The 20049-nt window shown below is 42.7% G+C and overlaps 1 protein-coding gene across 1 annotated transcript in view; it reads right to left on the minus strand.

Moving 5' to 3' along the window:
* Positions 1–1975: 1975 nt before the first annotated feature.
* LOC8041159 overlaps positions 1976–20049 on the minus strand; it is a 34396-nt gene continuing 16322 nt past the window's right edge. Inside the window, exons 5-7 of the mRNA XM_040214428.3 lie at positions 19439–19509; positions 9464–9565; positions 1976–2093 (exon numbers count right to left, since the gene is read on the minus strand). Of these exons, the coding sequence (XP_040070362.3) occupies positions 1998–2093; positions 9464–9565; positions 19439–19509 (269 nt within the window). The 3' untranslated portion in view covers positions 1976–1997. The remainder of the gene's footprint in view (positions 2094–9463; positions 9566–19438; positions 19510–20049) is intronic.

Here is a 20049-nt window from a genome sequence, read left to right on the forward strand (position 1 = left end):
GACTTTGGCCCGCAGCTGCCAGCTGACAGCCGAACTATCAGGAAGCGAAGCCTAACTTTGGCACTTGTTTGGGGACTTGGGCCCAAATATGCCAGATGTTAGCCGAACTACAAGGCAGTAAGCCTAACTCTTGCACATCTGTGGCGATTTTGGCCTGAAGGTGCTGGATGACAGCCGAACTATCAAAAATTGAAGCTTAACTTTGGCATTTGTTTGGCGATTTCGGCATGAAAATGCAAAATATCAGCCAAACTACCGGGCAGTAAGCATAACTCTGGCATTTGTTAGGCGATTTAAGCAAAACGATGCGAGATGACTGCCAAACTACCAGGCAGTGAAGTCTAAGTTTGGCACTTGTTTGGAGAATTAGGGCCAATATACCCAGACTCTAGCCTAGAAAGGTCAGATTTGGCTCTACTTTGGCATCTTCGGGCATTTCTATGCCCTAAACTCCCAGACAAGCGATAATTTTGGCCCAGAACTCTGTACTCCCTGGGCAGCGTTGACTAACGTTCCGTCTGTGTATCTCGAAGTTTTTTGTTGGCAACTCTATTCCCAGCAGGAAACCAGTTTCCTTGTCCCCCTGTTCTGCGTCGTGTCCGCCAGGTGGGATGGCAGACTACGACGAACAGGTTTTATGTCGGTGGCGCTTCTCGCTCGTTTCCGTGTGTCGCTGTCTGTTGTTTGTTGCCCTAGGAGGACACGGCTATCGCAGTGCTTTTTGCGCCCACACGAATCAAGTCATATTTTTACATCTCTCGGCATTCTTGACAATTAAACTCAATCCATAGATCGGCTGAGTTTTGTAATAACTACTATGACAAACTTGATATTTTTAGCACGGGTTGCCCTATGTTTCATCACCTTTTTAGAAACGTGCTCATCATGCTAGAAAACGAGTGAAACAATAATTTAGAAGGCAATACCATTTTTTCTACTTGCTTCAAAGAAAAATATCTTCATTGTTTATGTTCTGAACTTCGTGTCTTGAATCTTGAATTACCCTCTAAATCTGGCATTATGTTGGTATGAAACATCTGGACAGAGATGCTGCATTGAAGTTGAGTTTTTTAGTTTTAGAGCGCAGATCTTAGGCACCCATTTCCGGCTCGAGCGGCGTCGCCATAGGCGTAACCGCGCGCGGTGAATTCTGGCACGTTTCCCCGCTAAAGTTAACGGAGAAAATTTCCCGCTAAATTTAACGGGGAAATATTTCCGCTAAATTTAGAGGAAATATTTCTCGCTAAATTTAGAGGAAATATTTCTCGCTAAATTTAGCGGAAGATTTTTTCGCTAAATTCAGCGGAAGATTTTCTCGCTAAACGTAGCGGGGAACATTCCCCGTTAAGTTTAGCGGAGGAATTCTCCCGCTAAATTTAGTAAAAAAATTGAATCGGTATATTCAGAGGGTTAAGTTTCCACGCTAAATTTACGGTAAAATTGACCTCATGTGACCTCAACAAATTCAGTTTCCCCGCTACATTTAGCGGAGAAAATGGCGTCAACGACTTCGTGTGACGTCCCGCATTAACAAATGCAGTGGCAGGAGGAGTGGAGGAGGGGAGGACAAGGACGGGGAGGATTAGGGGGGAGGTGGAGGAGAGGAAGAGGGGAGACGTACCCTTTGCTCCTTTTCCTCAAGATCCGCGCTCTAATTTGGCGTTATAGCGATTTTTAAACGACTCATTTTTTGCAAGTGTAGAAGAGTATTTTTTATTAAAGAGCCAGCGCAAAAACCGACAGGTATTTACTGGACACTGATTGATTAATTGATCGATTCAAAATTGAGGGGAGGTCAAACATTATTGTCTAAATTGTTCTCCGGTTAAGACCTGAAAAATAACTAGCCCGGTGAGTAAAGAAAGGTCTAGGCTTCTCAGTTATACTACTCAGTTGATTGAACTCTTCGACGTATTGTGCAGTATATAGTGTCGCGCTGTGAGTGTGCAAATCGTATCAGTAATTCAAGATGAACTGCTTGGGTGCCAGAGATTCCTTTATTGAGGAGGTTGCTGAGGACCCTGATCAATTTGTGGGAAGTCTTTTCCGCTATGGCATATCCCACTTACGCATACGCCGACCTCGCTTCCCAGCTGGAAGAACAAAAATGTATTTATATAAAGCTTTTTATACTAATGGAAACGGACAAAAGTGGTTTTATTTAAGGGTATGTAACTTTTAAAGGTAAACGCTAGTTTATGCACTTGCTTTTGCTCACGACCGACTTCTTTAGATCCCTCGCGACAGGAAAGCACACTACATGCTATCCATGGGAAATTGTCCTTTTATAACAATTTCAAAAGATTTTCAAACCAGCAAAAATTATGATACTAAAAAAAAAAAAAAATACGAAAATCGCAAGTAGTCCAGGGTTACACGATAAAATATTTCAACGTGTTCTCTGGTCGTCAGTAATCGCGAAAGGTTTGAACACACTCGGTCGTAAGCATTACCTTTAAGGATTAGATGTCGCATATAGATTAATAACTGAATTAATCAATCAATCAATCAGCGTTTATTTCAGCTTGAAATACAAACTGAGGGTGGCAAGAAAAAAGCAGTGTCGTCCACTGCTTGACGGGCCTCGCCACCCTTACAAGTCAGCAGTGTAAACGCGGTAAAAAATAATATATATATACAAAATGAACAACACAGACAAAAATGAGAAGTACAGACAAATTATAGAAAAGCGTTCCTAAGAACAGAAGAAGACATACCATTCAAGTGATCACATAGAGGAGTATTCAAAAACTTAGGCAAGATATATCGCAACATTGTAAAGCCATAGTTCGTTCTACATCTAGGTAAAACAAAGCTGTCTTTTTCCCTGGTTGCATAAGGCGTATTGTGGGGCACAGTAAAAACAATACGTGAAAGAAAATTATCGTTTTTAGCTATACTATTTTTGTAAAAACACGCGAATCTATATTCAAATAAATTATATACAGGCACAATTTTAAACTGCGAGTAAGCCTGCCCGGTTGGGGAATTATATGGAGCTTTTGTAATAGCACGTAGCATTTTCTTTTGCAAGATCAGAAGCTTCTGAATATTGGATGTTGTGGTATTACCCCAGACAAGAAAACAATAGCTTAAATATGAATAAAAGAAAGCGTAATACAAAGTAAGTTTAGTTTTTTCAGGTAGAACGTACTTATTACGCGAGGTTATTCCTACAACCTTAGAAAGGGCAAGACAAACCTCGTTTATGTGGGCGTCCCATGTCATCGTTGCGGTAAAACTTACACCGAGGGATCTAAACGTTTCTACATACTCGATAATGGTGTCACTCAAAACTAAAGGCGGTGGGTGCATTACAAGCTTTCCTTTAGGACGAAATATTACAGCTTTAGTTTTTTCTTTGTTGATTTTCAATGAGTTGACTAATGACCACCGTGATAATAATGCCAATACTCGGTTAGCAGTGCCAGTTAGTTGTTCAACGTCAGAGGAGGAAAAGAAAAGGCTCGTATCATCAGCGTAAATAACGTACTTTGCAAGGGTACTAATATTGGAAATGTCATTTATATATATATTAAACAAGAGTGGTCCAAGGATGCTACCCTGAGGGACACCATTAAAAATTTGAAGGGAATCGGAGCGAGAGTGGTTTATTACAACATATTGTAATCGTGAGCTTAAATATGATTTTATAAGGTTGAGGGCGTGTCCTCGTACGCCGTAATGCTCGAGCTTAGCGATAAGTATTTTATGATTTACAGTATTGAATGCCTTACTAAAGTCAATAAAAATGCCAAGAGTAAGACGTTGTGATTCAAAATTGTTCAAAATATATTCTTTTTGGGCAAGCAAGGCGTGTTCCGTTGATCTATTTTTAGTAAACCCATATTGGCAATCGAATATTACAGAATGCTTTAAGAAGAAATGATTGAGGCGGCGATGAATTATTCGTTCTAACCCTTTAGAAAAAAACGGAAGTATAGATATTGGTCTATAGTTACCGAAGTCGTTCTTATTTCCTTTTTTATAAATTACGGCTACTCTGGCTAGCTGCATAGCTGTTGGAAAGTGTCCCGTCATAAGCGCTACATTATAAATATGTGTTAGACATGGTGTAATTATTTGTAAAACATATTTTACTGGGCGACTTTGTATATTATGAGAGTCGAGGCTATTCGTATCTTTCAGACTTTTGAAAATTGAAAAAACCTCAAGCTCGTCAGTCGGTTCAAAAAATATTGATTCTGTTAACCTATCACTTAGAAAATCAAAAATGCCGGAATTATAGTGACTGTCACCTACAGTCGAAAAAAAGTAATTGAATGATGCAGCGAGATCTGAACCCGATAGCTCAGTTCCATTAACCGTTAAGCTTGTGATCGCTTGGGTATTAGTATGTCTATTCAGGAGCAAATTTAGACGCCTCCATTTTTCCTTAAGATTGCTAGAAGTCTGGCGACCAAAGAAATTATTATAATACATGTTTCTCGCCAATTTAATTTCCCTGTTTAGTCGGTTGCGTAAGGACTTATATTCTGCGAGCACGGTAGGATTTTTGTTTTTAATAAATATTGCAAATAATTTGTATTTCTTTTTAACGAGTCTAATTAAACGTCTAGTCATCCATGGTTTACGCGCACTTTTGCATGGTTTTATTTCTACAGTGGGAAAACATTCATTATATACTGATGTGAAGAGCTCTAGAAACCTGTTAAAAGCATCATCTGCAGCTGGCTCATTATAAATAGGGCTCCAATCCACCAAGGAAATACGGTACTTAAATAGGTCGAGCCTTTCTTGAGATATTAGCTGGCGTCTCAATTTAGCGACATCGTTCGAACAAGTTGCTTTTTCTATACGCAAGAAAACAGGTAAGTGATCGCTAATATCGGCAGCGATGCGACCGGAAAAGAATGCGTTGTCATTATTAGTAATAATTAAGTCTAAAGTGGAAGCAGAAGAAGCTGTAATGCGCGTTGGACTGTTAATAACATTTTGAAAACCTGTTGAATGAAGTGTGAGTAACATTTGCTGTTGCATTGGGCTATTCGTACCCATATCAATATTAAAATCGCCAGCTATGATGGACAAATAATTTTCAGAACTAAATAAAAACGTTTCACGTTCAAATATCTCCCAAAATTCGCCAAAGTTTCCATGAGGTGGTCGATAGACAACCGAAAATATATTACGTCCAGATTTCACGGTAAGCATTTCAATATCAGAGTTGGAAAAAGAGTGATCAGATAACATATCACAGGCATAGCTACTTTTTATCAGCATAGCTACGCCCCCGCCACGCTTTTCTGTGCGATTGATATAAAAAGAATTATACCCCGGAATACGTACAACATCACTATCAGCCCGATACCAAGTTTCAGACAAGAAAATGACATCGAAAGAACACGAGGAACGCGTTAGATCGTCTAAGAGGACAGTTAGCTCATCAGCTTTATTCACGGCAGATTGCATGTTAAGATGTATAACTTGAATATATTTATTCGCATCTAGTGCTATAGACGCATTAAACTCAGAAGGTGTGAAAAGAGGGGTGTCATTCATGAGGGTATAAAGAATCAGGTAATAAATCTATGAAACAATGGCGCCATTTACGTCATTTTGGACAAGTCAATCAGAGAATAGATCCGGAGGACATTAGAGTCGTCTGTCTTCCGTGCGAAAACAGCGCCATTCCTTGTCCACACGTGCTTCCAAGATACTTGTTTCTTTCTAGAAATCGTAGCACCAAGTAGCCGTTTGTTTTCTGGCGTTAGATGCTCATTAACATAGACACGCTGGTCTGGTCCTTCGAACCCGATTTTAGAAGTAGACAGTTTCAGCTTCTTGGCAGCGGCCAGGAACACGTTGCGCTTTGACCTAGACATGAACCTGACAATTATGTTTACTTCGTTTTCTTTTTTGGTTGGAACGCTGTGGGCGATGTCGATTTCAGCAAGGTCAAGTGGGACTTCGATAGCCTCTACGATTTTTATAGCCATGTCGTGTGCTCTTTCTCTGACAGTGGCAGGCAGGCCCTTAATCTCAACGTTATTCAACCGGCTGTATTGTTCCAACTCAGAAATCCGTGCTTCAGCTTTCATCAACTTTTCTGTTAGGGTGTTATTTTCTTTCTTTAGCTCAGCATAGTCTTCCTTGGCCTTCTTCACTTCAGATGTAAGAGCGCGTAGCTCCGTTAAGGCTTTCTTGAATTCGTCAGCAGCATTCGAGCTGTATTCAAGGCTCTGATGTACTGATCGTAGTTCTGCACGCATCTCGCGCTTCAAATCCTGAATGGCTTTCATAACCTCAGCACAATCAGAGCTCATGATAGGCGAACCGCGCAAGAAGCACAAAACACTCAAAGCAGTCAAATCAGTCGGCAGTGGCAAAGAGAAAGGAAAGGCTTTATGTAGGTGCAGCCGCACTCACCTATGAATGTGAAGCAAAACAGTAGAACAGTCAGTGTTTCTGTTCGCTGTGCCACTGCCGACTGGAAGTACAGTTCGTGGATGGTGCGCTTTTCTAGCACGGATGGTGGTCACGTGCTGATGACGTCCCAGGCAGCCGCTCCACAGACGGTGATGATGTGGCACACTTCTCTTGAGTCGACGAAGGCTGGGCTCGATAAGACGTCGTTGCGTAGTCCTATGAATGTGAAGCAAAACAGTAGAACAGTCAGTGTTTCTGTTCGCTGTGCCACTGCCGACTGGAAGTACAGTTCGTGGATGGTGCGCTTTTCTAGCACGGATGGTGGTCACGTGCTGATGACGTCCCAGGCAGCCGCTCCACAGACGGTGATGATGTGGCACACTTCTCTTGAGTCGACGAAGGCTGGGCTCGATAAGACGTCGTTGCGTAGTCCTATGAATGTGAAGCAAAACAGTAGAACAGTCAGTGTTTCTGTTCGCTGTGCCACTGCCGACTGGAAGTACAGTTCGTGGATGGTGCGCTTTTCTAGCACGGATGGTGGTCACGTGCTGATGACGTCCCAGGCAGCCGCTCCACAGACGGTGATGATGTGGCACACTTCTCTTGAGTCGACGAAGGCTGGGCTCGATAAGACGTCGTTGCGTAGTCCTATGAATGTGAAGCAAAACAGTAGAACAGTCAGTGTTTCTGTTCGCTGTGCCACTGCCGACACTAGGATTACTAGGATATCGAAGCCTTTCGCTCTATTCCGGTAAATTGGAAGGCCAGTATATATTTGACACGAAAAGGCGTAACAGTTAGAATGATAATAGAATTAATACAAGGTGTAAGCGAACTAGAAAATAATGACGATAATAATCCCCGGAGAAGAGGAAAACCAGAAGTTAGACGTCAGTAGAGAAAACCGGTTTTAACAGTTGCCACCGGTCTAACGACAAGAAAGGTGCACGTCCTGCATTTTTCATGTTATGATGATAATACAATTAATGCCAAGGTGGAAGCGAGCTGGGCAAAAATGACGATAATAATCCCTGGAGAAGGGTAACAAGGGGGACAACGGACAAAAACGAATCTCCAAACACAGCTAGGTGACTAAAGAGCGACCCCCCCCTCCCCCCCCCCCCAAAAAAAAATTGTGTTATTGTCGCAACAGTTATATTGATTGCGTCTTCAATACAGGTATACGGTGGTTGGCATTTATCAGGTGGAAAGATAATTGTGAATATGAGAGCGCTAACACTTTAAGTATGTTAAATTTTAAGCTATTGATTATATTGGCCATCTTGGCAATTTCAGTTTTAGCGGCAATTGCTATAAGACGGAACTCAAATTTTAAATTTTGTGTAGGTATTGGAATTTTAGGTATTAATTAAAGAGTTTTGTATTTATTTGCCCGACTTAAAGATTCCGCGCAAAATTTGCTTGCGAGTCACGTCCACAGTAGCACGGAAAGGAACGACGGAGTCATTAATCTTAATATAGATTCGCCGATGTCAAACTGCCGAGATAGTGTGCAGCTTTTCTTGCATCTGCTAGCCATTCACTCGAGCTCCTCAAGCGCTCACTCAAACACGCTCCTGTACAGATGAGGAAACTCGTAAATATAATTGTAAAGCCTGCAGAAACTGAACATAATTCAGCCATTTGGGGTCCTTACCAGGGTTATATCATAAGCGACACACAATTTATAAAAAATAGGGTGTTTTCTTTCTTTAGTAAGATTTGGTGTCTTTGCACTATCACAGCATTGTGAAATTGGGCTCACTTAAAATTTATCGCACGTCGCTTTACATTCTCTGGTGGCTCTGCATTTTTATCCCCATAAATGTTTGGTGGCATCATTTCTCAGTTACCCAAAATTATCTTTCCCTTGCCGTGATCAATATTGCAAAGTAAAGCGAACTACCCGCCACTTGTTATACACGATTATCCGTGACAGCTATTGCGGCTGATATTGCGGCAGAAGTTTATCTAAGCTAATATCAAGAGCTGTTTAATGATCCTATGTGACATTGCCTTGAAATACCTTTATCTACTGTTTTCTTTGACACCTTCACACATATAAGCTTATTAAACATGTATAGTTGTGTTATTCTGAAACTCATATATTGTGTTATTCTTTACAACGACACATACATATTAAAATCAATAAATAGATGCATTATTGCTACCAATAAAAATTAACCGAGAAATGTTCTTAGAGCAGATACTGTGCTTGAAACAAGAACATAACAGAACCGTGCGTTCTTTGTCGTAGACATGAGGACGAAGGACCCGAGGCACCATGCTACGACTGCCCCTAAGCACGCTCTTCGTTGGAGACTTCTTTAAGCCAAAACGCAATATAAATGTTGAATTGAATATTCACAGAGTGCTACAAACGATTATAGAAAGTGATGGATCGGCCAGGTGTTGACCCGATGCCTCTATGTAAGAGCCCGTGTGATGCTAACTCGGACACCCCTGCGTGAACTTATTATATAGGCATTGAATTATTGTTCTAAGCTTTGACAGAACCGCGTTAGTCGGATGCATTCATGTTGAGCCATCTGGTGCTATACGAGTGCATCTAATGTACGAAATTATTCGAGGAAAATGTATTGGGAAAGTAGGGAAGTGAATAAAATAACGGTTTCTCCCTTTTTGTATTTTGTGGCTAATCCAAGGCAAACAGCGATCCACATATTTTCTATTCAGCCCCTCCAATGAGCCGGTTCGGTAACACATTCAGAGTTATCTTTATTTTTTTTTTTCAGAATGACAATATGAACATGTGCTGTATTACATTTTTAGATGGGATTCGGCGACGGTGTTTGTCGAAAAGTATAGTGGATTGTTAGTTGATTTATCGTTAGTAGTTTATACCTCGTTAATTGCGCGATATTTGACAATCGTTTGTGAATTATAATTTGTGACAAGATTTTATTCGAACAAAAACGGATCTTTTTGCTTACATTGAGTAAAAATTATGATTTGATTTGTATATTCTGTTTAATGTATTCAATAATGCTATTTCTAATCATTTTTAAAGAAATAAAGATTTTTTTCGCAATAATGTTTTATTTCAACTTACCCAGCATTTTGAAGGAGTCTTATATATTCCGTAATAATACTCTGGGAGCTCGTAAGAAGCCCGTTCTTTGGCGCAGATGTATGTGCAGTTAACAACTGGTTCCTATAAAGAAAATTCAATTTCAGTATGTTAACAGTTGAGCTTTAGGAATTTAATTCTCCCTTCAGTACATACAATAATGTGCTTTCTTTCAATGTTGACTGTCAATCTCCAGATACTTGCGGCTCCATTCTCTTTTAAATTCCGAGGACATCTACGCAGTTCTTATGAGTTGTGAATCCGAAAGCATGAATGTCGTTCTTCCGCTCCCTTAGTTTCTCTGCAATGACTGGCGTGGACGGCCACGTGTCGCTGCTGGCGAGGTTACGGCCGCCGACGATATATAGATTGTCACAAGTCACCGCACTCGATCTAGAATGGACCATAAAGATCGACGCTTGCAGGTAGCAATCTAAACTTTTTGCCAAAAGGTGCACTTCCCATGTCAGTTTTTGTCTGGTAAATATACAAAGCGTAGCTCTTTTTTTTTTTTTTTTTTTTGTAAAATATAGGGCCAAGAAATTTCCCAGGGTCAACGGTGGGCGGCGACGCAGACAACTAAGTAGCGGGGCGGGTTCGCGCTGGTAATGATAGATGGCACTATCTCCTTAGTGAGACTGCTCGCGACCACCGTCGTTTATTGAAATGAACATGATCTTTTTGTAATCTGCTTGTGGTAAAGAAATAAATGCTAACCCTAAAAGCAAAACTTCAAGAGAAAAAAGGGCGTTTGCATAACGACGGCGATTTTGCTGCCAACGAATTTCGTCTGCGTGTCGCCCACTTTTTTTCGCTGGTCGGCTACACCTTCGGACGCCGCTTCCGGCGTAAATTATCAATACACGCGCCAAACGCACCCGGCAACTCGACTCGGCCCTCTGCGTCGCCGTCCGCCGTTTACCCTGGCTAGGTTTTTGGCACTATGTTCTACAGAAAGGAAGCTACGCTTTGTAATTTTACCAGAAAATGTCGACTTGTAAAATACACCTTTGACGAAAATGTTAGATCCCAGGTGTCGATTTTTACGGTTCATTTTAGATCGAGCTTAGTGACCTGGGACACCCTAAAATGCCTCAGGCGACGCGATGTTCCTCGCCGCCGAGAGGAGCAGAAGCAACCCCTGTCACCCACACCCAGCGTAAGAAAGAGGGCTTCTGTGCGGCGTGGCATTCCTGGGGACTATGCGCGTCCCGGTGAACGGTAATATAGGAGTCGTTTCGTTGAAAATTTGTGTCACGTTTTGCGCGGTTTTGTGCCATCACAGACGCCGCCGGCTCCTGGGACTTTCTTGCATGTTTTGCGCGGTTACCCAGACAGTACACGACGTCGGGCCAACATTGGCATTTAATTGGCAAACAACAGTCCATTATTGGGCCAATGTGACCATCGGAGAACCAATATTGGTGGCACACTGGAATATACTGGCCAACGTTGGCCTGACTTGACCAACGGGTCACCAACGTTGGCATTCGATTGGCTTAGGCTGGCCAACATTGGCTTACCTCAGCCAATGGCTTACCAACGTTGGCAATCGATTGGTTTAGACTGGCCAATATTGGCCAACCTCAGCCAACGGCTTAGCAACGTTGGCAATTGGTCGGCTTAGGTTGACCAACATTGGCCTGTCTTAGCCAATTGGTTACGAACATTGGTAATCAATTGGCTTATGCTGGCCAACATTGGTCTGTGTTAGCCAATGAGTTGCCATCATTGGTAATCGAATGGCTAAGACAGGCCAATGTTGGCCAGCTTAAGCCAATCAATTACCGACATTGGTAATCGATTGACTTAGGCTGGGCAACATTGCCCTGTCTTAGCCAGTGGCTTACCAATGTTATATATAATTGGCTTAGTTCTTTTAATGTGCTGATCGCGCACGCTGAGAACAATCTCTAGCTATGCCTCCGGGGAGAACGATTCTTGTTTTCACACGCAGAGCAAGTTAGCAACTGAATTAGAACGCTGTATGCATTGCGAGCTGCAGCAAGTTTGAACGTCCACGCAGAAAAAAACCGTGTTCGGTGACAGGTTAAAAATAAACGCTGGGGAGGAGGTCGACTCCTCGTGATCTTTCGATCTACAAATATGGAAAGAGATAGGAGGAGCTTCTACCACCTGTCACCGACTATAACTAACACGCGTCTTCCCAAAACTGATACTTAGTAAATTCCACACGAAATACAAAATGCACGCTTTTTTCGATTTGTGTATATGTTTATACGGCAAAACGCATAGTGCCTCTTCTCTTATGCCCATTTAGCGACGCAGCCGGGAAACCTTTCCAAAGAGGGGGGGGGGGGGGGGAGGGGGGGTTCAACCCCGAAATTTCCACCCGCCTCCCCAACCTAGGACACGGGTATATTGTCAGCTGTATGTGATCTTGAAAATCTCAAGGCAACCCGCTTTCCTGAGCCGCAAAACGCGGCCTATAATTCAGACTGAACCGGACAAAATTAAAAAATAAATAAAAAGCACTAATAATTTTAGCAAAAAAATAAAACCTTAAACAAATATCCAGCGACTAATTAAGCAATTACATGTCTTCACGAATAAAAAATTGTGTTGAATTAACATCTCGAACACCCTATGTTTGAGGTAGGAGGTTACATAAAGCTGATGCGCATTTCAATCTGCAAAGAAAGGCTATCACGCAACATATAACAGAAGAAGCTGAGCATTATGCCTGCTTGAACAAAAATGACTTCAAAGTGCGTACAAAATACGGCAACTGCAGTACTGTCTACGGTAGTGACAACGCCCTCAGAAATATAAGCTGTAATAGAGCCAACGGGTTACCAAAGTTGGCAATCGATTGGTTTAAGCTGGCCATCAATTGCCTGTCTTAGCCAGTGGCCTACCAACGTTGGTAATTGATTGGCTTAAGCCCGGTTCACACAGTTGCGTTTGACTGCGTTTGACTGCGTTGCGGCAGCGAGACACCAGGACATCCCTGCTGCTTATATCGCGTGCCAAGAAGATTCCTTGAATTGGATTCCACGCTTCATACGAAGCACAGATGTGCCGGTGACTCGCTTTCGGTTCTCGCCGCAACGCAGTCAAACGCACTCAAACGCAAGTGTCTGAACCGGCCTTTAGTCTGGTGTGATGAGCGATCCCGCGACCAGCCGAAGAGGACGAGAAAGAAGAAGACGAGGTGGGGGCATGCGAGGAGCGCGAGAGGGGATTCGGGCGGTCGACAAAGGACGGTGCAGACGCGACCAGGCCGGACCTCCGTCGGCGTGACCAGACGTCAAGAGGCCCGATCCGCAACCCACTTCTCACGCAGTTCGGGCGTCAACCTTCCGGAGGTAGACAAGACTGCATGCGTGGCGCAGTTGAACACCCGCTGCCACTCCGTGCCACAGACGTTCTGGGCCTGACTCAAGCCTTCGGCCGACGCCCAACTGCCTCGTCGCTACGTCCTTCGGCCCAGACCTTGGCGGACACCTGGTCATAGGCTGCCACCGGCGTACGGGGCCTGATTCAAGCCTTCGGCCTTCGGTCAACTGCCTCGTCACTACGTCCGGACCTCGGCCCTGACGTCGTAGACCCCTGATCATCGGCTACCACGGGTGCTACGCCGCAAGGACTGAAAAGTCGTGAGCGAGGGACTTTTTAGGGGACACTCAAACCTTAACATTTGTTGACGTGCTGCTTGGGAGTGTGCTTTACTAAGACCAATGTGGGTTTGAAAGCGGTGATCTTTGACCTTTGGATCTTTTCGTAGATGCCATCAGTGCGAAGCTAACAATTGAAGAATCGGCAGCTTAAAAATGGTGCTGAAGTGGCTGCCAGGGTCTTGCGACAGGGGAGGCTGCAGGAAGAGGCGTTCGGAAGCCGTAATTGCTCCCCAGCCCCAGGACTCGCCCCAGGACCTTCCCCAGGACCAGGCATAGGCTCCCCGCTGAGCTTCCTCCCTAGCCCCTTTCAATAAAAGTTCCGAAAAAAGTATTAATTGATCTTGAATTAGTCATTTGCTCGCCAGATAAAATAGTGAACAGACAAAGCATAGGAGGACCTTGCCATTTGTGCCCAGAATGTTTTTCTTGCAGTGGGCTGCTAGTAAGAAACAGGCCAGGGGTTCTTAAAATCCAATGTTGGAATAACCAGGAGTTAAACACATTGCCATCATTGCATAGCCAGCATTAAAGATATGGCATTAACACTGAGACATGCCAATGAATCAGCTTGACTGCCGATAACGGCCTATTCAATGATTGAACTTGTATAGCAATGATGGCATAGCCATTGAATTAGTGTGAAAGCCAAAATTGGCATAGCCAATGACATAGTGTGGATGCCAACGATGGCTGAAATATTGGTTTAACGATGGCCTAAAAAAGGTGCCAATGATGGCTGGATCGTTGGTTGAACGATGGCCCAACGTTGGCGCCAATGACGGCTGGAAGGTTGGTTGAACGATGGCCCAACGTTGGCGCCAATGATGGCTGGAACATTGGTTGAACGATGGCCCAACGTTGGTGCCAATGGCTGGGCCAACATTGGAAGAAGTTGCGCTCGGCCAGAATACCAATGTTGGACCAACCTCCGGAGCCAGCGTTTGCCATTGTTGGCCCAATGTAGGTCCGACATTGGTGTGCTGCCTGGGTACAGCCACCACCAGATCCTTGCATAATTTTCGCCGTTAATGCCTTCGCGTTAACCGCGCAGGCAAAGTTAATGACTTCGCCTTAAAAAATGTTGATCTTTAATAAAAGATGCTGCCCAGAAGATTAGGCTGTTTTCTAAGATATCAAAAATAAAGAACTACACACGTTGGCTCCTTTTGTATAGAAAACTAGGTAAATATAGGTTTTTAGTCATGATGAAACATCATTAATTGAATATGTAGTTGAAGCGAGGCTTACTGATTAGTAAAAATCACGGTAATTGAATGTTTGAATTACAAAATATTTGAATTACACTTACAAAAAACGAGCTAACTGGAATTAGAAGGAATCGTTGGAATGTTTAGGCGAGGTTTTTACGAAAGTGTCTAATCGAACCCGACCTCGGAGCGAAAACTTGATCCATTTCCTTTAAGCAAACCGGAAGAAAACTGAAAAAGTAATGGAACATTTTATTTATAACTCGAAACGGGACGCAATCACTATCTAATGGGGCGGTCACGGGTACACCGAAACGGTTCGGCGTAAAAAAATCTGAGCGCTTTTTTCGCTCGGCGGCAGGTGGCGTCAGCGGCGCTGTGTTGCCTCAATAAACGGCAGCGATGTGGAGTTAAGTCATGAATAATTAAACAAATAAAAATAATTCGCATCAACGCGCACCTCTACTTGGTGACTTGGCACTGGATAGTTGGTGACGGAGAGTCGGGTTGGAGGCGTACACTTCTAGCTGACTGTGCCAAGAGGCGGAAGGGCTATAGTCTTCGTTTCTTAATTCTGTTCCTTCTAAGCAATAATTCGCAAGAAAAAAAGAAAACCTACATCAGCACAGAAATAAAAAGTGACGGGCTTTTTGGGTGTGTCTACCCCTCTTTGTCAGAAAGCTGGTGAAGAATCCGGCGACGAGAAGAGTGCAGCGAAAACGCAAAGCCAGGAATGGTACGTCACAGAGACACCAGACGCCTGAACGCCGATCGTCCGATTGACATGGTTTATGATGAACTTACATGGGTGCTACTAGCTGCTGACGCCAATCCCACGCCATATGAGTTTGACACTACATTTGAGACGGGCGCATAGCTACGATGTTAACAGCGTTTGATTTAACGGGGTGGCTAATACCGCCCCTTTTGGTCCGCCATAAAGGGAAACGGAGCTTAACTGGACGCTGCTTGAGAGAAGTTTTAAAGACCGAAGCAATAATTTCGGCATTCCACCAAGACAACTATCCTCTTTAGCATGACACCAATGCGCAACTGCGGAAGAGTGGTAAGTGGATAAATTATGAGGATAGAACAAAACTATCGAGCGCCACCAAAGGGAGATGAATCCAAGACCTCAACACTGAGTCCGACGCTCAACCACTGCGCCAAAAACAGGGCCTGCATAGCAGTTGTTACCAAATATGATAACGTTTCGTTTGTAATCCGACACAGCGGAACATGCAAATGGCGCCAACTTGTAGCTCAACCTTTGTTGACGCTGCACGAGGGTTCGTGTAGCCAAAGGGAAATTGAAAGCAAGGAGATCGCGCTTTGGCCTGCTATTGTTCTGGGATTACACAACTTCCAACAAAAGGCACACCCTCGAAAGAGGTCATAGTTCATAGTATTCATGGCAGATATTCGAAATACATTGCGGAAACTAACTGGGATATTAATAGAGGGAGGGGACATTTTGGGCCTGAGTTTTAGTTTTGACAAGTTTTGAGTAATGGCGTCTAACGACAAAAAGTTAAAGCCCCTAATTGTACAAGTCTTTGTCAGAGGTCATCTAAAAAAAAACAAATAACTAGGTGAGTGAAGGAAATATCTAGAGAAACGCGAAGGAAATATGCTGAAGAAAAATAAAATAAATTTGTCGATTATCAAACTTAAGGAGCAGTGGAATTATAATAAATACGAATTAGTCAGGGGTAAAAAAAAGTGATATTGCCTACACTACTTTTAGGCAATGGGCTGCATAAGGTCAGAGGTTTACACTGGGTTGAAAATTTAACAAAGGAGTGTAGGCAGGCAGGCACTTGAAGCCTACTGGAAAACACTAAATGAGGGTCATAAGCTGACCACCTTGTTTGAGCAGGGAAAAAATTAGTAAAGTGAAATTTGAAAGAAAAAGCCTAACTAGAATGGAGGATACCTGGTAGGCACTCGAAGCAGACAAGAAAATAATTAGCTTAATTAGCTTTCCAACGATTGGTATTAGGAGACGTGTTGAAATTGCAGTAGCGAAGAAAATTACTCTTAGAGGCGAGACCAATTTAATGAATTCAAAAACGATAAGTGTTTTTCAAGTATTTATCGATAATTTTTTTCGTTTTTTTAACATGATTTAAACACCATGGGAAAAAAGCGCATCAAGCGCTGCCCACAATGGGGCTTGAAATATTTACGTATCCGTTTCATACATTTCGTCCCTATCTCGGCAGCATCTCTTAGGTGGGTGCGCTGACGGCACAATTGACGAAGTAACATAAATGACCATGTCTCTGTTCTTCTGGGCAGGGTTTCAAAAGCTCCTTTTTCTTGCGATATTTATATCGGGCGAAAAAACGTAAATATTGCTCGATTCGCATTTAAAAACAGGTGACATTTTCGCAATTCTTTCCCTTGCTCTGACCTCTAACAATGGTTGCCTTTAATACTGGTATTTTAATATGACACGTAAAACCAACGATTAAAAGGAACTAACTATTTTAGTTCATTAAATAGATAACTGTCACTACTATCCATTCATCTAATGTCCGTCGTGCCTGATAAATACCTGGTGAAGACCCGGCACTCGTCTCAGTCTCACCTCCTTTTTTGACTGTCTCGTGTTACATTTAATCATCCTGCATATTACCTTTAAGACATGAGATAAGCCAACTGAACCCGAAAGTTAACATTTCATACCTACACATTTGCGATGGGGCTGATCATGCTATTTCAGTGAAAAAAAAAGGTAGAAGCAGAAAAAAAAACAAAAAACGTCCAAGGGAACGATCCAAGAAAAATTAGTTTTAACAACGTATAGGCCAGGAAAAACGGCATGAGAAAAGAACAGGTGTCCCCTAAATCACAGGGAAACTGTTTACTTTTTGAACCGAAAAATGGCACAGTTACAAACATAAATTGTGAGGGTTTGAAAAAGATGATTTAATGAGGATTGTAGATTTGACATTACAGCTGTTCCGAGCGGCGAATTCGTTGACCAGGCGCCCTAAGTGCGAGATGCCTGGCAAGCCTCCTCCTTGTCGTTTCCTCTATAACGCTTCGCCCGGATGGGTGCAGGGCCAATCCACCGGTAGAAATGCCCTTAGTTGTTTGGGGCGTAGAAACGCTTGATACGTTAAACATAAATGATGTCACATGACTCTGTGCGGCGACAGAGTGGGGGTGTCAATGGCTCCACTTTGTATCTGGTAAGAGAGATGCGGCGGTGAACTCGAGACATTCCCATGTATTTCTGGAGTAGTTTTCCACATTTGCCTTGTGTACGGAGCGGTATGGCTAGAATTTCATCCACAGCTTTGTTAGATGCCTCGCCATGAGTCCGTGAGTGGAGGTTCACTCTCCCTTTATCACTCATGTTCTCTCTTTCTCTTCTGGTAGCGAACACTGGTTCGGTCTAACCGGTTATGGTATGATCAAACCGGTGAATATTTCGACCAAACCGGTAAACAACTGACCAATCTGGTGAACAGTTTGACCAAACCGGTGAGCAGTTTTGTTACGCCGGTTTGAGAGAGAGAGCGGGTTGGTTACGGGCCCGGTCTTGGGTATTCTTCTCTGAGTCTTGAAATCGTTCGGACGTGTGAACGAGTGCTCTATCGACCACATCCGAGCAGGCTATCGGGAAAAGGACAGGAAGTACACACGCTTCCCGTTGTCATCAGTAGCACTCCTTTTTCTCATGCAATATATCGCAGCGGACTCTACGAGATATATCAGCCGAACCAGCGCCGTAAATGCGTTACTCGACAAAGCGCACCACACGTCGCTGTGCCATTCCAAGGGTCATGCGTCAAACCCGTATGGCTTTGGATTTTGTGGATGGCTCAAATCGTCCCATTCTTACCTTCGTGACATGAAAGAAGGTGTAGTGTTTATTGTATTGCGTGTTTGTGGAGCACTAACCACGTCGGATGTTCTTAATAATAATAATAATAATGACTTTATTTCCAGTGCCCGAAAACAACCACAGCGGTCTTCACTTTGGTGCACCTGTTCAATCCTAGAAACACGTTGGTATATTACCATCACTCAAAAACAAATAAACAAACAAAATGTTATCAGTTCTTCCATTTGTTTGTGTCCATGTGCGTACTAATGAGAGTTGCGGACAACGCGTACCCGCCGTAGCTGTTAGCGGGAAAACGGTTTCGCAACGCCCCACCCGGCTTCCTCTATATTAATCAGAACTCCATAATTCAAACAGAAGCAAAGCGTCTGCTCTATGTGGTATACTTGGTCCTAGAATTAGCCGTGTGCAATGTAGCGGATGTGTGTATATAATTGGGCTATTCATATCAACTATACACCCATTCCTGCTAATGCAAGGCTATTAAGTTTGAAAAGATGGGCACCTGCAGTGCATTCTCCAAAGCGAGCTACTCTAATCAAATAGTCTGTCAAAGAATTCGACACACCTTCAGTGTTGCGTGTTGGGCCGACCAATTTCAGACGGTATCCATTTGAGTCTAACGAAGGATTTGCCTCAATACCCTGATAACATTTTTAAAAAGTGCCGGTATCAAACGGGTATCCCTATCGGACGGCTAGCCGTATTAAAGGAGTGCCCGTATCTCATAACATCATATGACCTGAACGGGTAGACCAGTTTGCAGCCCGTTCAAATTCGAAATGGTCGTATTCAGTAGCGTTGTCATCATACAATATTTTAGGTAGATTATTTTCTTTGGTGTGTTTAATGTCACTTATACGAAGCTTCTTTCTCAGTTGCAGTTCTTCTGGTTATTCGAATAAAGGTACGCCCGAAAACTTGTGAGAAACCAGAAAATAAAAAAGAGAGTTCTATTCGATCCTTAGCTTTGTTTACATTTAAGCTGTCGCAATGCGATGATTAAACGTTTCTATAAAGTGGCTAATCAGTTCTCAATGGGTAAGCACCAGTTTGAAAAAAATACAACTCGTAACTTTATTTTTTGCGTTCATTTACCTTATTTCATTTGCTAGATTAATTAGAGAGATTATGTTATTTTCAAATGCAGATAAACATGGCAAGCGAAAGTGTTGAGTCCCCGAGGCACTCAATATAAATAGTAAATGTTTGGAAGTTTTAAACTAGTCGTAGTTTCATTTGCACTTACTTGATAACTTTCCAAATCTTTGCACTGATGATATTTGCCATCCCACTGGTGCGGTAGAGTCCTGTCAGCGGCTAAAAGCGTGATGTGTAAATGTAGCACGATCAAGTAATTTCAAAACTCTATAGTACTTAGGGGCAGAAATCACACTAACTCGTAAGACCGCAAGCAAAAAAAAAATGTTAGTATTTAAAAAAGTATTGTAAGTAATCTTGGCGTTTTCTTGTAAAAGAACGACAATTTTATCAGCGTTATCCAAAAAGCTATGGTCTTCATATATACCTTGCAACATTACTACAAAGACTGTTGAATGTGCAATATGGGGACAAGGAAACTAAATTACCAATGCAAAACGTTGCGTGCGCCAAAAGAAAAAAAAATTAATAAGAGATGCACTCAAGTTTATCTGTTAATTACGTACATAATTTGCGGGTCTAGGTGCTGTCGTGCACCGCATAATGTAACTTTTCTATAATATTCGTTAGCGAGCAAGACGAGCGTTCCTGTCATGGAACGATAAGCCATTCGCTAGATGTAGAACTTTAAATACTGTAAGTTTGCTTACTGAAAAGTTGTGATTTTTAATAAAAACTAGTATATTTTTATTATGATTA

Source organism: Ixodes scapularis, unplaced genomic scaffold (genome assembly GCF_016920785.2).
Source record: "Ixodes scapularis isolate PalLabHiFi unplaced genomic scaffold, ASM1692078v2 PGA_scaffold1__304_contigs__length_218370807, whole genome shotgun sequence".
NCBI lineage: Eukaryota > Metazoa > Arthropoda > Arachnida > Ixodida > Ixodidae > Ixodes > Ixodes scapularis.